The 14,976-nt window shown below is 35.2% G+C and overlaps 1 protein-coding gene across 3 annotated transcripts in view; it reads left to right on the forward strand.

The window, feature by feature from the left end:
- The window catches only part of LOC106110502 (homeobox protein prospero), a 22,908-nt gene extending 13,907 nt beyond the window's left edge, over positions 1-9,001 (forward strand). For 2 of the 3 annotated variants that reach the window (XM_013292358.1, XM_013292356.1), the window contains 2 exons: positions 7,794-7,947; positions 8,506-9,001. In XM_013292358.1, the coding sequence (XP_013147812.1) occupies positions 7,794-7,947; positions 8,506-8,685 (334 nt within the window). In that variant the 3' untranslated portion in view covers positions 8,686-9,001. The remainder of the gene's footprint in view (positions 1-7,793; positions 7,948-8,505) is intronic. The other variant, XM_013292357.1, reaches the window with a different exon arrangement.
- Positions 9,002-14,976: the final 5,975 nt, after the last annotated feature.

Raw genomic sequence — 14,976 nt, forward strand, 5'->3', positions numbered from 1 at the left:
ACATAGTACAAAGCATATTATAAGCGATTTCCTTTAAAATGAAAAGAAATTTAGCTAAACAATAATAATTACTTGACGTATATGGTATTTTTTAAAGTAACAATATTCTACTTAAGGTTATTTTAAAGTAATGAGATAATAATTTACTATTCGCGTCCGCGCCAGTGCGGCCCTGTGTCGGACGGTGCAGTCTGAAAAAAAAGTTTTTTCACTAACTGAAGCATTAATCCGGCCCGGTATTAGTTTACCCGCTTTTACATTCTCTGTGTGCGTGCCTTGCATGTGTGCGCGGCGCCGTACAACTTTCGCACAGACTGAAAAAAGTACAGAGGCTGCATTCCACTGGACTTTGCACTGATTTGACGTACGATCGAAAAAAAACGAGACGTCGCAATTCTTCGCGGCTATAACTCTGACATTTAACCCTAATACAATTTAGATATTGCGCAAAAGTTTTTATTTTTGTATGTTTTAAGTGTCTTAGTGGGTTATATTTTTTATCTCTTTTTTTTCGTGTTAGCATACTCTGTAACCTTTCGGGCTCTGTAGCGGGCAGTGTCGGCTCGCTGTGCCGTGCTCCTCGACAGCCGGCCGGCGTCCACCCACGCACACAGCGGCCCCGCGCCGTGCATACAACATATATAAAGGCAGTGCATACGAGTTCAGGCCGTACATAACGCGTAATACCTCCCCCGTATCATTTGAACGACTCCTGCATCAGGTTTTAATAACCATTGTATTTGGCAACGATCGAAATGAGTATGCTTGGGGAAGTCAGTGGCAAAATGTCTGGAAACTATTTGTTTTTTTTTAGGGAAAACTACACGCACCGTTTATGAGCATATTCGGCACACGAATGTATTATTTATTGTTCATTAGTTCTATATTTAAAATGTAAATACAAATACCGCAATTGGGGATTATTCGGATCTTTTCTGTTTAAACTAAACACTGGTATTATAATTATCCGAAAAATAAGTACCATTGTTTGTCTATTATGAACTATAATACAACAATGGACAAGCGCTGATAACTTTCTTCCATACATAACAATAAATTCTAAACCCAGAATAGCAATTTTTATTGCTATTCTGGGTTTAGAATTCTGGGTTTGGAATATATTTAATTGTCTGGCTTTTTAGCCAGACAATTAAATATATTCCTCTAATCACTACGACTAACAACTCCACAACACATTCACGGATTAATCTTGCGTTGCTTGAAACATTTATACTTACAAGCTTATAATCGAAAAAGTGATTCATATCCAGTCTATTAGTGTTAAATAGTCTGTGGGAAAAAAAACATAATACGTTTATCTACCGGCCAGCATCCACCCCTCGTGTCTAAACATAGAAAGGTAACGCGATTTTTTTTCCAGTACAGCCAACATCGTGTATAAAAACAATTAAAAGGCGAGTTATTTCTAAGTGCGAACTCTTCCGCACTATAAACACAACGGTATTTGCCCGCATCGCTTTAACTACCGTTAAAGACTGTCACAGTTTCGAATGTGCTAAATACTCAACAAAAAATACTTGAGTAATCGTGTCAAAGATCCGAGATAAAGACAAGTTCAAAATTTAAAAAAAAACCGCGTTTCCTCTGATGTTTGCGTACTGGAAGCCTTATCTTTAGGTCTGTTTTCTTCTTGTACAAGGAAAATATAGAAGGAGAACTTAAAAGGGTTGGGAAGCATAGGTAGGGGACATATTCTCCTTCTATGCGTCTCTTCTCTGTTGATTTAAAGTAGGCAACGCTTCTGTCTACGGGCAGCGATCGCTTCTCTTTTTGGACGAATCAGCATACTATAAAAATTAAGAGGAAACATTTAATTAAACTAATGGATTCTCCATATAAATATTAGAATAATTCAATTTAGATATTACATTTGTGCCTTCTTTAAGGTGGGTTTCTAAAGATAATTGTTTCTGTAATAAATTAGTTTTACAATTTCTAAACATTTTCTTCAGTCGGTTTTCTTTTATTTTTTCATGTATTCTCGAATAAAAATTAAACAACATTATAACAGGGATTGTTATCAGTTAGCGGTATGCCAGCCCGTATGAAGTGAACGTGAGTTTTCAAAGAAGACTATATTAGTATCATTATAATAGATTATTGCTTTATTTATTCCTAAGTTATCTTTTATAGACGAATCAGTTTAGACAAAGAAGGAAATCGATGTTAAATTTCATTATTGAGTAGGTACCTACTTCTACCTATTCGGTCCCGCAGTTTAGTAAAGGGAAAACCACAAAATATAGAATCGGTAAATATGATTATCATATTTTTGTTCTAATTTATATAATAATAATTAAGATATTTAAATGTTTATATCATGCAATTTATAAATTCTTAACGGATTTTACAAAACTTTTTCTGCATAATATAAAAAAAAATTTTAAACTTGGAATTGAATTGCCGACGCTGGGTTAAAACAGCTACTTTAAACTTACAAATATTATAAATGGATGGATGTTTGTTTGTTCAGAAGTTTGTAGCTTAAACTGCTAAACGGATCTGAAAGAAACTTGGCATAGATGTAGAGGAGTCTTGAAGAGCACATCGGCTACTTACTTTTTAATTCTACTCAAACGGAGTCGCGGGGGAAAGCTATTTCAATAATTACAGACATAGAAAAATCTTTAATTTCGGTCTTAACGTGTTCGTTTTTCGAATAAAATTGAATTAAGATAACCTCTGAGAATAACTGTTAGAAATAAATCCGCATTCGAGTTTCGAACAAAAAGATTTAACTTTTGCACCGTTTGAGTCAACAATGAAGGGAAGAAGCGGGTACAGAAAAAAAAACAATAATCTGACCCCTCTGAAACGTCTTAGCCCGACTCCGTGTAGAATAAAGAGTTACAAACGCAAAGAAATGGCAATTGAATCGAATTCATTCATTCATTCTCATATACTTATTTCAATATTTTATATACCTGAATAATCGCAAAAATTAGCAATAATCATTACATAAGTTAAAAACTTTAATACTAATGACGTCTCCTTGTTACGTTACTGAGCTTTGTCTAGCTTTTAATTTTTTTTTAATTATTCATCAACCATATTAAACAAATAATTTAGTAAATAGCTTAGTAATCGTCTAATAAACAAAAAATACATTTTAAGTTGAACTTTTTAATTTCGTGTCATTCTAAAACATTCATAGCTCTACATCCCTTCGGTTTCACACGGGAATCGAAGGATTTCTTAAGGGGGACCGTCACAAAGTGTTTACGAACAAGATTTCGAAATTCCTTTTGTAGTTAATTTCTTAACAATAATGGCAACAGAGAAATGCCTTTAATATAGGGAACGTTTGATTTCGTTATTACTTAATTAATAATACTACAAAGAATCTTTTCCAATATAAAGTAGTATAAAATAAAGATAGGTAAATCCCCAATGGACAACTACATAATAATCTCTACTACCAAAAGGAAATGTACAATCATCACTGGGTTCCGGTTTACGAGAAACAATATCTAATGAAATAAGTAAACGAAACTAAATAACGTTTCCATAAAAAGGCGTTAGAAAGAATTTTTAAAAGTAGAAAAACTTGCAATTTTCTTATTCAGATGCTAAGTTTGAAGATCCCGAAAGAAGTAACAATAAATATTTCCATCGTTTAACTTTTTAATTTATATTGTCCTTAAAACAATACGTAGAGTTGCGGAAGAAACGTCGCTTACAATCTCACAATCCAGCGCACCGCGGTATTGTGCGAACTTTGCCGTCAGACCGTAAGAACCGGCAAAAACTGCAACCGCTCCTGAACAATGACATCCAAGACGTTGCCCAGGTAGACGCAAGATGCGAAATCTTAAGAATAGTAAACAATGCGGCTTATTTGCATTCGATTATGATCCTTATTGCTTACTTTTTAAAGTTCAATATCAAATACTGTTTATCACAATGGTGATTTTTTATAGGCAAATACTGTAAAGTATTTTTACACTTAAATATGTTACTGTAGAGTTTATATTCCTATGATAGTAATACAAAAATGAATTACGTTAAGGTGTACGGTGGGACTTTGGCAACAGCTGATTCCCACTATAACGGTTTTTATTGCATCTATTTTTACCATAACTAAAGAAATATGTAAAATTACTATTATTAGTACAAGTTACATACATAATAATCATTTTATTTGTTAAACTATACACTTTGTCACTAATACGTCCAAATATTATTTGATATATTTTCGAAAAGTACCTTCAAGCTATTCTTTAAAACAGCGACATCTATTGGTTACCTGTGCGAATAAGATTTTCATTAAAGCGTGAGGCAATATCCAGGTATTGTTCCACTTTTCTTATTTCGTCGTACAAAAGCGACGTAATTTGTAAGCAATCAGCGTGCGCCGTCCACGTGCGCTATGCGGGCGTCGGGTCGCTGCAAAAACTCCCAAGAAAAAAACTAGCACAACCTACGTATCTAAAAACATACATAAGAACAACAATATAAAACATACATAAGAAGTACAACTAATTTTAACATTACTAGGTGTCTGGTCATCATCATTGTCAACTTACACTTATCCCTTATAGAGGGTCGGCACAGTATGTGCTGCTCTTCCATACATCTCTATCAGCTGTCATATCTGAATCCACTCCTTTCTTAAGCATATCCTCTTTCACACAATCCATCCATACTTTCTTCGGTCTTCCGGATGTTACTATTATATCATCAATAATTGATTAAATAGTGTAAAGTCAAAGTAAATTTAAATAGCAATACTCAAGTTACTTAGTTCGGAAACACATTTATTGAAGTCCAACCAAAAATACTAACGAATGGTTAATAGCTGAGAAACCGGTCATTAATCGGATAAAAATACAAAACATTAAGTACTTATACCACTTGAAACTTAAACTTACCAAAGTCATAAGTATTAATCGCTATAAGATGACAGTTAATTTCTTATTTTTGTAATAGCTTCACACGTATTGATAATATGTAATTATGAATTAATATCTTAAAGACCGTTAATAGCTTGACACTTGAGCTAACACTTCAATGATCTCAGTTTGTAAAGCGACATCTGGTGTAACTTATCAGCAATTAATGAACAGACGCTTTCGTAAGTATCGATGTGCCAAGAGATATATTTTTAGAACGTGGGTAGATTATTATTATCCTCATACTAAAACATTACAATTTCCTCGCTGTGTAATTAAATGTTTTATTTATTTTAATACACTAAATACAAAAAGTATATGTGATATATTTGTTATTACTAATTATTTAAAAAAATTCAACTGCAACATAGACTTGTCTATGTCCAATAAATAAGGTTTCTGAAATTCACTACACGTATAAGAAACTAGATTTTTATACCTCAACTAATAATACTACTATTATGCCTGATAAATGCCAAAGTTTAGATGGATGGATGTCTGTTAGAGTTTGTAGCTTAATCGGCTAAACGTATCCGGATGAAAATTGGTATAGATGTAGAGGTTAGTCTGGAAGAACACATAGGCCACTTACTTTTTTTAAATTTTACTTACTTTTTTTTGTTTCTACGCGGACGAATTCGCGGGCGGAAGCTAGTAATATTATAAATGCGAAAGTTTTGATAGTTAGATCGATGGATAAATATTTGTTAGATATTGTAACCTAAACGGCTGAACGGATTTCGATGAAATTTTGTATAGAAGATAGTCTGGTCTGGAAGAACACACAGGCTACTCACTTTTGTTTTTTAAATACCACGCGGACGGAGTCGCAGGCGGGATCTAATAGGTATCTATATAATTATAGGTGATAAGCAATAAATTCTCTTCAGGTATCGTTCATACATTCCATATAGAAAGTACATATGTAATTGGAAGGATTTTAATTGGATGAAGGCGTCGTATCGGTAGGTACGCGGTGCGCGGCGTCGACTCTCGCACTTGGTAAAAAGACATCTAATTATTTAGACACTTCATTTACTTAGTCAATTAGTAAGGCTGCGATCTCGCGCCGAGTGCCAATTAAAAAATAATAGAGGCCGTGGCGTGCGAGCGAGAGAGTGGAGTGTTCCCGCTCGCGCGAGTGGCTTAGACATGATCCCCGATTGATAGCTGCCTGTTACATGATTGCCACTTCCGCGGATTTTTGTGTAAAGATTTTTAAAAAGAAACGAGCGTTTTTTTACCGCCATTTTTATGGTATATTGTTTTTTGGGCGCAGTTACACACATTTCAATTGAAAAGATATGCATAGATACTAAATATTTCGTTTACCATGGTTAAATGTTGATGTAAAAATCACATCTTCTATGTATTCTATTCATTTTAATGTAACGTCAATTATGTATGTATCTACTTACAACGTACACCTGAAACTAAACTATCGCACAACTGTTTAGTCTCGCTTTGTTTCCTGTGACCTTATATGGCGGTGCGCAAACTACTCGTTTTTTAGTTGGGCAATTAAACAGTTGAATTTCTAATGCAAAACAATCGACAATCGCACAACTGTTTTGCAATAGTTCAGTCAAAGCTGCGCCCGCCGTTAGCTATATTAGTAGGAGGCTACACTCAGTGTTGAATAAATAAAGCAACGTATTTTTATGACAGATTTTAATAAGGCATCTTCAGACTCATACACGTTACCACTTGAAAACTTTTTTTCGCATCGAGATGTGTGTAATAAAAAAGGCAATCATAACGAACCCTAAAAGAACTGCAACAATTCGAACGATTCCGACGCGTCGCCGTCGGAAACGCGAAAAACTGAATTAGCCCGTCTGAATGCTACGTAAGTAATTAGCCCCGCGAGACTCTCGATCCGACCGTACTCGTGAGGCAAGCCATGCGAAGCGAAGATCGCGCGCCGATGCGAAACGCCAAGCGGAGTGAAAATGGCTAATCAAATCCTTTCCCGCCCTCCAGCGCCCGAGTGCTTTTTATGTTTGCCATTGTGACGTCAAGTGTCACCCGCGCCTATAACGTCAATATGTTTGAGATCGTTATGCAATGCGCCACGTCTACCACAGATTAGCTTATCAAACTAAATAATTATACGCTGGGCTACTAATGTTTCCATTTATTTCATCATTACCTAGTGATTCATTAGATTTATCCGCGTGATATTGAAAAATAATTAAAAAATGTAGCCTTTGTTTCTCACAGATAAATTTCCTTTCTAACTATGTATTGAAATAACTTAAAAATTATTGGGCCGATTTTAAATATTCTGTCACCGTTAGAAAGGTCTGTGAGTAACATATGCTGTGTTTTTAATTATTTTTTATTTCACGTGGACGATGTCGCGAGCAACAGCTAGTCATACATACGATTGATATTTTTCACATGATAAACATTAAATTGACGTCAATGTGTAAAAGTCAATAACGTAACAAAATATACGAGTAATTAATTAATCATTTTAAATTTCACTCTGTGGTAAACTTCAATGAGTTCTACGCATTTTACGCCTATTTTGGTAAGAGTGCGTAGCGGGAAATTTAACCTTAGAGGTTAGGCTTACCCCATAGTTTAATAAAATAAAATTACATAAAGCTATAATAAATGTGATTCAAAAGGCATAAATCATGCTTTGATGATGTGAAATTAAAGTATTAGTAAAATTACGATACAAAAAAGTAATGCCACTAATGACGATTACAACAAAATATTTGTAATAGTTTAATTTTGGTGGGTTTTGGAAAAAAATCAGTGCTGTACACTAAATCCAATAGCGAGCTTTATCTTTCTAGTTATTTCTATCACATCCAGACAGATAGAACATCCTGTACAACTTTTAACAGTGTTATTTTTTCTTTCCAGGGAGTTCTATTACATTCAGATGGAGAAGTACGCGCGGCAGGCGATCAGCGAGGGTTTGAAGGCGGCCGACGATCTTCACGTGGCTGGCGACTCAGAGCTCTACAGGGTGCTCAACCTCCACTACAACAGAAACAACCACATTGAGGTGAGCATTGTTAGTGTTCTGACATTCAATATTTAACGCCAAATACTATCCCGCTTACCTTATTCGACTAGTGTTGTGAAACGTTATCGAATTTAAAACTTAAAAAAAAATGTATATGTAAAAGACCACTCTGCTTATTTGGATGAAATATTTAAATTATTTAGATATGAAATATACACTTAAGTCAGCTTAATATGAAGAAAAATAGTATAAGTAACGAAGAAATTCAAAAAATAAAGAGAAAGCATAATTGACACTTCACATGAAGCATTTTTCATATGAACCTCACTAACGCTGTCTATTGATAGATACTTAAAACAACATGTCAATGTAATTAATTCTTATTAAATAATTGCCAATAGTCACTAAATCATAACAAAAGATGGAGCTTATTACGTAAAATGTTTTATAACATGTCAATACAATGACAAGAGATGGCGTTCTAAACTTGGCAACCAACGTAGTACCTTTCAAAGAAGTTACCGGTGACAAAATGTTGTATACTATGTCTAGTCTATGTATGTCGTAAATGTCTTTGTTAAGTAATGAATATTATCTGTGTTACAGGTGCCACCCAACTTCAGATACGTAGTGGAACAAACATTACGGGAATTCTTCCGCGCGATCCAAGGCGGCAAGGACACGGAACAGAGTTGGAAGAAGTCCATCTACAAGGTGATCTCCCGTCTCGACGATCCCGTGCCCGAATACTTCAAGTCGCCGAACTTTCTCGAACAACTCGAGTGAACGCCTCATCAACGGCGCAAACGCTTTCGACCAACGAAATTTTTTGGAAATCTAAAATGAAGATTGGAAAATTATGGTTTAGCACAACAAAATTTTTACGACACTCGCATTTAGGCCTTCAGATTCAAAATTATCGATAAAGAAAAAAAAATATTAAATTAAATTATAAAAAAGTTTGTACGTTGAGGTCGTGCGGCGCTCCACTAGGAAATTCAATAGGTTATAACGAGTAAGAGAAAATTTTAAGTCACCTAGAATTTTATTTCTGCACATAATATATTTCGCTATATATAATTATTATTATATTATTAAGTATTATCTTAAAATGGTTTTTATAGTTGTATATCTTAAAATCATTTATTGATTTATTCTTTAAGGAAAACAAAAATCGATTAATATATTAATTGCTTAAGTTTTAAATGTTTTGTTGTTTTTATTTGAGTTTATCACCTATATATCCTTGTCCTTTTGACCTTATGCTTTTTTTACTATTTCCTTTTAATATTTTATGTTCGTTGGCACGCCTCGTGTGGCCGTAAAATTGTCAACCTTTACCTCGTCATAATTATTTTAGGAATAATTAACATTAACCATAGCCGTTAGTACAATAGAGCAGGGTTATTTTTCGATCCACAAACAAAGATTTTAAACATTATTTTTATACTGATAGCCGGTTATAAGTTCGTGCAGGATTTTTCAATAGAAATAAACGTTTGAACAGATAACAAAATTCCAAAAGCTGTAAACATCTTTATTTGAGATTATCGTAAACATCCTTGTTTGTATTTACAAAGTTTCGGCAGAGTTCGGCAAAAGATTTAGTTTGGTCCGGATGCGTGCGAGCCAGTTCGCTACGGACATAGGGTTAAGTTTATTTGTTAGATAAAATACTGTATTCCGATGTGACACGTGGGTACTTTGTGCAGTTATACACGCGACAGACATCCGGACATCGTGCTAGTGCGAAACGGTAGTCACCGTCTTTCACAAACAAAATATTCCCATATATCGATTCTTATTTAATTAATACATTTTACTATAGGATACTTTTTACTATATAACTACAGGATACTCTCACAAATTATAAACGAAAAGTTTTTGTCGGAAATTTTTCATACTGGCAACATCAGCCGGGGACTATCGTTTCGCACCTGACGTCACGCGGCTTCCACACAACATACACAAACAAACACAATAGTTGAAGGCAGCTTATCAATAAACCAGAAACAGCAGCACACACTACAAAATTTTTGGCTATAACTCATGAACCACGGGGCCACCTCGTCCGATCAGAAGTGCCTTCGAAAATATGTTGATTTTTTACGTGAAAATTAAATTTACATAGGGCCCTCAATAGAAACGTCCGCCCCGAACGCGCCGCGAGACGTCTGCGCACGCCACGCCCACGTGTTACCGTTCGCCGTATCTAACAGCCAGTAACATTAGGGATGATCGATGTTTATCGATTTTGACAGATAAACAAACGATATTCTAATATCGATTTACTTAACCAACCAACGCAATAATCAAATCGGAATGAGAATCAACAGTTCAATAATCATTCTACGTGGTGTACAATATTGCAAATATCTGTGTTAGCATCGTGTATGTTCTGTCTCCAATTAATATCGATATGTAAACATTGGTAATTTTCAAACATCGATCATCTCTAGTATACATACACTTACTATTATACTATAGAAGAATAATTAGTTTCATTCGTAGATATATGTAGCGTGGTAAACGAGACCTCGTCATTGGCCGGGTATTCCGAAGTTTGAAATTGAAAAAGGTGGTAGATGAAAGGTGGAAAGTGAAGCCAGTAGCGAGGTCCCGTGGGCCACATATCTCGGTGTATTTGTTATTACATGTAGTCGCCGACCGGCCTCCCAGCAACGCGGCAACAAACTTTCAGTTTCCATCCTCAGTTTAACAGAACAAGTTAATAAATATTTTTCGCTTCTCAAGATAGACTAACAGTAAGATAGGATAGTGTACAGAGATGTATAGCCACATGTAAATATAATACCACATAATTTTATTACAGAAAAGTTAACAATGTAAACTATCTTAGCGCTAACGGTATTCAATTAAGGCACAATAAAATAAAACGGGTTTTCGACTATATTTTGCGCTGTTATAAAGTTATACCATCCTAAGTTTACGTGATCCCCGCGCTGGGCGGCCGGACGGCTCTAGCTAAGCCAGTGTAAGCATTTTTCATTTGATAATTACACTTTGTTATCGTTTAATTTGTAACCATTTGAACTATTACAGTAATATAAGAGTACCTCAGTTTAGGATGGACCAGGCGTCGACTGGTGTGCTTAGAATTGCGTTCAGGTTAGTCGTGAGATCGTGATGCATGGAAGCCCTCGAGACATCGACACATAGGATTATACCGCAGCCTCTATACCCTTTATTAATACCGGTTTTATGTTCGAAATTCCCCCATTCCGGACACTACGGTGTCACCACACAGCCACCCCCACACGACAATAGCCCAGGTTCAGTTTCCTCCGATTGCGTCTCGACGGCTCGTAAGCGCAGTCGCCGCAGGGCTTGATCGTGAACGAGCATAGTTTTGTCACGTTACGTTAGCGATTGTTTTGTTATCCGTGTTACGTTGAGTTCGTACCGCTGCCGCGTTTCGGAGTCGGGAAAGAAACCTTCCTGTTCCTCAATACAACTATTTCCAATTGAACGTAAACGGAATTGAGTTCATATATCAAATATTAGATATAGTCTAGATACGACATACATTTTGCAGTCTTCTCCCGTCTCCGAAACGCCGCCGCGTGTATAAAACCTTGTATAGTAAGTAATGAATCCGTTATTCCGATCTCTCCATAGATTTCTTCATCAATTATCTAATATTAAAGTTAAAGCAGGCTACAAAACACATATTACAATAGAAAAGTATTGATTTCCCATCAACAGAATTCAACCGACATGCCGTTATTTGCAGATACTTGGAGCCGTTCGATTTGGTTCAAATTTATTTTAACAAAGACAAGGTTACTAATATATGTTTCTTTTCACTTGCAAACATTTTATGTATTCTAGTCCGGTTTTGTATAATTGAGTGATCACTGTGCAGCCGCCAAAGACCACAATGGATACAACAAACAGCCGATTTATAATAATTATTGTCCGATCGTTTGTAAGTTATCGGTTGACAATTTTTCTAAATTAAAACAAAAGACTCAAGTCATAAACATCGAAATATTTAGTCCACATTGAACAGTGGACTAAGCCGCTGTGAAAGTACAAAATTCGGTGTTGGCTGTAGAAGTCGCATTTGTAACTATATAATTGTATTGTAGATATATGAATATGTCCTTTCGGCGAAGTGATCTCTAATCGTTTGGCATTGTAAGTAGGCGATAGTTTATTTCTGTTTGATGAGATTGTATTCGCTGAAGTTTTCATTTTATTAGTATTTTTCGAATCCGTCTATAAAATGTTTGAATCGTCGATATACTAAAAATATCTAATTATTTTTCAAAATTATAAACGAGAAAAAAAAAGAATCAATATATGTAGGATATATTTGGTTTCACGTTCGGGTATTATGGTTCCTAAATTTTTCGAAATTGTAATAGACTCTATTGTATTGTAGTATTTCGTTTTGGAATTTAGAAAACAATTTAGATGTACCAATATAGTTGTATCGACTTTTCTATATGTGAGAAAAAAAAATCAAATAAGTGAAATGCTGAAAAATTAGTTAGTTACAAGATAAGTACCGTTCGTTAATGATATTTGATAATTGGAATATCGAATGTGAGCACGGATTTACTATTAGAAAGTCGTAACGAATACTGCCGACGCTGTAACTAATGTTAAGTACCGAGGCCGCGTCGCACTGCGCCGTGCGCGGACATATTGTATTCCATACAAACCTGTAGCGGATAAAAGAATATTTTCAATATCCTTGTGGTCTTCACTCGTAACAGCGATATGCGTTCATTTTGTATTCTTGTGTGTTTATACGTTAAGATGTGTTATGTTGTTTTAGTTTTGGGCAAATCGCAGGCCTCTGTGGTGCCAGTTCGTATAATGTATTTGTAAATTACAGCGAGCGGACGCGGTCGCCGGTGATAAAAATTATTAAGCAAAATTTAAAATTCAAAATTACATTTTATAAGCGACCATTCCTCCTGTCCGGGCCGTGGGGCGAATTGACCACGTGTCCTTCGCGGGGGGAAGAGAGGTCGACGATTGAAATTGAATAAAATTTAGTATTTAGGCGTTCCTTTCGATATCCTCGCATTTCGGCTAAGTAATTAGGGCCCGCGTCCGCTTGTTTCGATATATTTAGTACAAATTTCATGATGTTAAGGTTACGAGGCTCAAAGCTTTTCTTTGGAGGCGCCCGCACCACCGCCCCTGTCAGCGCCGATGATATAAATGAGTCTTGTAAAAATTTTATTCAAAAGAGTATTTTTGTATTGAATATTTCTAAAAGTTGGTGTAAAGATCAAAATTTCATAAATTATAGCGATGAAGAGAATGAGCATTAGGTAATTTTAGGATGTCATGCGTTTTTTGTATTTAATTTTAAGAATAGTATTGGATATTAAACGTTTAGGAGCATTAACCATTTGTAAATAAAAAGTTTACCGGGGCTGACACGGGGCGGCGCTGTGGTCGACCGGTTATATAGATAAAAAAAATATTATAAATGACTAAAAGATGTTTATATGGTTCTGGATGTAAAAAGATAAATTTAAAGGCAATTTTAAGGTGAAAAGTGGGAAAATTAATGTAAACGATTCCTCGGTATTTGTCTAAGAATGGCTGAGCGTAGCACTATTGTAATCTGTGGGCCTCAGGCAAACGATACCTTATGTCACCAAAACTAACCTAACCTAACTACGCATTAATTATTACTGTTCTTAATTCTAGAACAATACTTATACATTTAATATATCACATTGTCATAATGCTTATTATTTACGAGCGTGTGTCTTTGTCCGTGAATGTTTAGAATCTAACCACTGTTCGATGTATTAGAAATAAAGTGGGTTTCTTGTGAAATTATTAAGAATAATCTTGTAACAAAATTTAAAGTAAATGCCGTTTGAACGGACGGTTGTAAGACGTTCAAACATCGGCATACAATTGGCGATTCTAAAATCTGTTAACAAATCAAAATTTAAATCGAACACTGAACTACGGTGAAACATGAGGTGTAACTGAGTACTATGAAGGTCAGCACGGAGAGTTGTTGATAGCATGGCAGAGGGATGTTTCTTCGTGGATATAACGAGTAATAAAGCTAAGCTTTTATTTGATTATGGTGTTTTATTTTATATTTACCTCATCCTATTCACATATACTAATATTATAAATACGAAGGTTTAGATGGATGGATGTTTGTTAGAGTTTGTAGCCTAAATGGCTGAACGGATTTCGAGGAAATTTGACATAGATGTAGAGGATAATATGGAAGAACACAGAGGCTACGCACTTTTGTTTATTTTTTATTCCACGCGGACGAAGTCGCGGGCAAAAGCAAGTAATTTGTAATCTGTATTCAAAACATTAAAATACTAACAATACCAACGTTTTCGATAGTAGTATATTCAAAACAACGTATTACGTTTGAAGTAAAGCTCGAAATATTTGTAATTAAAGAAAATGTAATACACTTTAGCACTAAGCGTTAATCACAAATTACTTGCGGAAAACATTACCGTCCGTATAGTGTCGTTCAATAAGGGTTCCGAGTTCAAGTTCCCATATACTACACTACTCTGGCATATAACTATGTAAATAAATAAATAATGATTTAGGGCCTGTCCCACCACTGTCTGATAGAGTCTCCGATACCTTTAAAAATGACGTCACTGTCAGATAAGGGTAAAGGATTACCATAGATAATTCCATTACATATTTTACAGGTTTGATTGTTATCAGACAATTTACAATTTGGTAGGACTGGCACTATCATAATCACTTATTGCCTTATGTAGAGTGCAAACGCTTAGATAATTATGTAGCAGATTTTTGTAAATGTAATTAATTCCCTGTTAAACTGATATGAGATATTTTACCTCATATTCGACTTGGGTGTCCCAAAAATATTGCTCCTTTGTAGAGGTTTACGTATGGTGGAAATACAAAACTGGTTGTAAAGTTCCTCCTTCACTATGTTCTACAGCCACGCGGGAATAACTCCCAAAATAGCTACTTCGTCTTCCTTATCACTAAGCGCTATTGCAACAAGACGCTTATAAACTACCTACTTGAGCGATACAAAAAGATTTTCCCGCTTTTCTTTCT

The sequence above is a fragment of the Papilio polytes genome, unplaced genomic scaffold (assembly GCF_000836215.1).
Source record: "Papilio polytes unplaced genomic scaffold, Ppol_1.0 DF820622.1, whole genome shotgun sequence".
NCBI classification, from domain to species: Eukaryota; Metazoa; Arthropoda; class Insecta; order Lepidoptera; family Papilionidae; genus Papilio; species Papilio polytes.